The sequence below is a fragment of the Anneissia japonica genome, unplaced genomic scaffold, assembly GCF_011630105.1.
Source record: "Anneissia japonica isolate Jap-2015-1 unplaced genomic scaffold, ASM1163010v1 scaffold287805_len679488_cov178, whole genome shotgun sequence".
NCBI classification, from domain to species: Eukaryota; Metazoa; Echinodermata; class Crinoidea; order Comatulida; family Comatulidae; genus Anneissia; species Anneissia japonica.
This window is the reverse complement of record NW_022720349.1, coordinates 156,686-161,548: the sequence shown is the minus strand read 5'-3', so window position 1 is coordinate 161,548 and position 4,863 is coordinate 156,686. Positions and strand designations below refer to the sequence as shown.

The window sequence follows — 4,863 nt, the reverse complement described above, 5'->3', positions numbered from 1 at the left end:
TTATTAACCTTGTACATAAGTTTATTTATTAACATTATATTTAATTATATTTTGTGTCTTTTCTAGTTCAGAAATTGCGAAAAAGACAGAAGTTTGAATGGCTTCCAGAAAATATAATTGCTATTGGATATTGGGGACGACCACGTGCGTTAGAGGGCGCTAACTATGAGTTTTTGTGCGTTCAAGCAACTATAAAGTCTCGGCACCCAGAAGACCCGACGTTCGAAGAAGGTATTGTAATAGAGTAATGAAATTACATACTGTATCATCTTAACTCTACAATATTCGTATCCTGTTACATATCTTTCTCAATATGGCCATCATCAGGGTTATCGTATTACTTTAATGATTTGTATCTCATATCAACATCGCTCAAACTTATTATCATCTTGTACATTCTCATACATTTATTTTTAGACAAAATTATCGGGATTATTCGAATATGATTATTAATATTTCTTTTTTTTTACGACCGTCGACTTAAATTAAATGATTATTAATTAAACTGTTTATATTGGCAGGATATATCGTAACGTGATTAATACATAAATCTTCTATTTATTTATTTATTTATTTTATTCATTCTGGCAAAACAATTAACAATATGAAACATTACAAATACGGAAAAAAAATCAGAAATTATGACAAGTGGATTTATTAGAAACTTTGATTTTTCTTTTTCAGAGTTTATGGTTGATAGTGGTAGTGACGTGGTTACCGTAAAACAAGAGTTGCTAGACCGCTTAAATTTGGAACATATAGGACCAATCCAAAGCCGAGGCGTCCACTCCACTGTTGAGAAGCAGTTGTACAAAGCATTCCTTGTGTTTGGTCGGGACACAGAAATTGAAGTGGAGGTAATCGAGGAACTCAAAGACTTGAAATTTGAATACTGTATATACTGTATTTTCCTTCGTTTGTCTTCAATTTGGACAAATTTAGGGGCCCGTTTAACCCGCCACTGGATATAATATGACACTTACAGTCGATGTCAGAGACACTTTATGCTGTTATGTAGGTCGACAAGGCTCTTTTGGGTCAGGGTACTAGATCGAGGACCCTATAGGATTCACTAAAAAAAAATTAGGGGTGGAAAAACTGTCTCTTATACACATCTAGATGTGTATAAGAGAGCACGTGAGTGCATAGCGTTACACCACTTCTCTCACCCCAACCCTATTCGCTCTCCACTCCGCTTCAATTCTCAAAGTTGGTAAGTAACCCAATAGGTATATACATTGTTGGCCTTTAAAATTTTTATTCAAAACAAAAAAATATATATATTTTTATTTCTACAGGTGATGTCGGAACCTTATAACTCGATTGGCAATCGTATAATGCGTCAATTTCGTCACGTGATTGACAACCGCAGCCATTTTTGGCTTCCCGTTGACACCTCATCAGATTCCGATGAGAGTAGCTCAGAAAGTCACCATGAGCCTGTACATGCGCACCCTACTGCAGGTCAGGCTGCCGGATCAACTTCTGAAGGGCAGGGAGATGTTCGCACACCAAGTACTACACAGACACAACAATCTACCTCCGTTACTAAAGAGCAAGCGCCATCATCGTCGGAGAATATACCTCAAAGTGGAACCAGTACAGAGATACCAAAAAAGACAGCACCGGATAGTTAATGATTATAATGATGTATTGCTAGTTTTCATTCGCTACAGAATAAAAGAAATTACTGGTCTTTTGTTAGATGCAACCAGTTATATTCTCATTCTTAACAATTCATTCCAACAATGTTCTCAGCAATATACACATTCCATTGCAAAACAAATATTTGAAGATAAAGTTCAGGCGTATGTTGTCCTAATAATTATAAAGACCCAGGTTGCAATCGTAGTTAGGATTTTCTGTCCATTTTTTTTAAATAATTATTATAGTCGCTCAATCGCTCAATGTATAACGGCATTAATTTACATTAATACTTAAGAGTTTGAAGATAATTTTGTATTATTATTATTATTATTATTATTATTATTATTATTATTATTATTATTATTATTATTTTATTTATTTATTTATTTTTTTATTTATATTTTATTTTATTTTATTTTATTTATTTATTTTATTTTATTTATTTATTTATTTATTTTGTATATTTTAATTATTAAGAATTGCTTCTTTTACTCCCTACTCCTAAAGGCCTAGGTTAGTTATAGGTACTAATGAATTCGGATTTGTAACTATTTTAAGAGGGCCATATTCGGTCTCAGCAGCTGTTCTAAAATAAACAAAACATTTGGCGGCACGTAAAATTAAGCAATTGCATTGGCAGATCTGAGAATTCGAAATAGAGGGTCATGGGAGGGACTTTTACAGGCGGAGGATGTAGACCACCTCAGCTGAGGTAAAAAGTTTGTGATTATAGCATCTCTAGATGGCCGGAAATGGCACTCTCATACTTATAATATAATTAATATGATTTCATTTTCTCTATTTTTATAATTTTGTAAAAAGGGGGTCGGGTCGGCTGGGGCACTGTATTGAAATCAACACAGTAATCAATAATTACTCTTTTAAAACCGAATAACATTGAGAAACCAGCTGGCCGGTGTTTTTTTTTTTTTTGTTTTTTTTTTTTTTTAATTTTAATTAAGTTGGAAATTATTTTAAATCAATATTTTTAGGTCTATTTATGGATGAGTCCGATTACAGCCCTGGGATCATCATCCTTATTATAATTACCATTTGTCTTTATCATTACTACTGTATTATCATTACCGTATTACATCACCATAGGGCATTATGGTAGATTAAAGAATAGGCCTACGAAGCTCCGTTGTCTGTGTTAAAGCTGTCTAACAATGAATGAAAAGCAGAGTTAGAATACGCCTTCTTGAACCTGGGATTACACCAAAATAAGGCCAAAAAACCAAATTGATTTCTCTCCTCCAACCGCCACTAATTCACTAAAAAAAAATTAGGGGTGGAAAAACAAAAAAAAAATTTAAAAGTGGATTTATCTTTATTTTGCCAGATGCCCTACATCTTAGTCTAAAGTTGTTGTCTGATGTAAAATATTGCCATTCTAGGCATCTGTGGGTTATTTTTATTCCATCTAATATGAGTATTTAAAGAAAAATAAATTTAAAAAAAACTTTTTCCACCCGCCCCTATTTATTATCTTTTAAAAAAGAAGGGCAAACAAACAATTTATTTTATTTGGCCTAATTTTTGATCTAACTTTACTTTTTGTTAACAAGAAAGTGAAATTTGTCTATTCTGTCATTTTATCGTTGATCTGTCTCTTGTTATTGATGGTGTTTTTCTTTCTTTCCCTCCATTTGTACAACAATTCATCACGTCGAATCCTAGATGTTTGCATGATGAATGAACTATACTGTATGCAGCAACGAATAAACGCCTTTTTTCAACTGAGAAACTATAACAATAATTACCTCAACTACTTCAAAGAATGTAATGAGTTTGATTCTGGCCGACTTTTTATTACCACTAGAACATTTAGTGTGAATGTAAGCGATATTAGTATATCACGGATTGATAGTCAATTTGTGGTAGAGCGTTATGTGTGTTTAGACTTCGATGTTTCATTGATGAGTGATGTTAGCTTTGAGTCGTGTTGAACAGTTAAGAAAAACTAGGTTCGTCTAATTACCCGTGCAGTAAATGATAAAACTACCTAGACCCAACGTATTATTCCTTGTGCCAGTATTTTATAAGAGAATATAAGGGGATCAAGATATTCCAGTTTAGTACACATTTTAATTAATTAGGATTTAAATGCTATTAATATTCCTAGCCTAGCTGGATACATAGAAATTGTGAGTGTGCCAATTATGCAGTCTTAACAATGTAAATTACCGTACAGGATATTTTACCGGTTTTAGTGACGAAGGGTAGATCGTATGTAGTTGAATGGATATATTCCTAAATACCAATTTCTTCTAGGTTGATATTATCATCATCAGTGGTTTGTTGTTTTTTCGTTTCAACCAATTATTCTAAAGTCAAAGATAACTTCTATATAATTAAATTGTCAGCAGAGTCAATTTTCTCAATAGCATAGGCCTATGGCGTGGTCTACATTATATTAGCAGCCGTATATTATTGAGGGGCACTTAGTTCACATCATTTTAAAACGATAGGGGCTTAGAAGTGAACCATGGCATCGGGGTACCCCCAATCTTCCGACAGATTTAATGAGTTCTTTAAAGTGTACATGTTCCAGGATGTGTACACCATTTTAAGCCCTTTAGATACCAACCGAACCCTGGGCGAGGAGTTGCTCGAACCAGTGCCTATGTTAAGGCTGTAGCGGCGCACTTGCCTTGTCACACGGCCACTCAAGTCGCTTTTTTTTCTGTTATATATTAATGTAATATGCCCCAAGTGTTCATCGTCGTCGCCGCCGCCGCCGCCGTCATCACCACCACCACCACCATAATAATAATAATAATAATAATAAATAATAATAATAATAATAATAATAATGTTAGGATTGCATTTTAATTTGTAAAGTTTTTGATGCATTGAGGCTTTTAGCAAAATTGCTCATCAAGATTATATCATTAGGATATTATTATTATTATTATTATTATTATTATTATTATTATTATTATTATTATTATTATTATTATTATTATTATACAGAGGTCTCCCTCCAACTAAAGACCACTTTTGGGACTGGTTTCCATGATCTCTAGTAGCTTTGATCTATAATTAGAATAATAAAGATAAAAAACAATTGTTAATGCGAGACCACAAAAAACGGAGCACGGGGTTATTTTATAACTCCATGATTGGAGACCCTATTTGAAACGAACTAAGTGTTATTTCTGATGTTGTTAAAGTAACTGTTTTCAGAAAATCCGTCGGCAGCGGAAAATATTT

At 33.2% G+C, this 4,863-nt stretch overlaps 1 protein-coding gene across 1 annotated transcript in view; it reads left to right on the top strand.

The window, feature by feature from the left end:
* The window catches only part of LOC117111321, a 27,490-nt gene extending 24,532 nt beyond the window's left edge, over window positions 1-2,958 (top strand). Inside the window, exons 3-5 of the mRNA XM_033254253.1 lie at window positions 67-231; window positions 685-857; window positions 1,299-2,958. Coding sequence (XP_033110144.1) covers window positions 67-231; window positions 685-857; window positions 1,299-1,637 — 677 coding nt within the window. The 3' untranslated portion in view covers window positions 1,638-2,958. The remainder of the gene's footprint in view (window positions 1-66; window positions 232-684; window positions 858-1,298) is intronic.
* The last annotated feature ends 1,905 nt before the right edge of the window (window positions 2,959-4,863 follow it).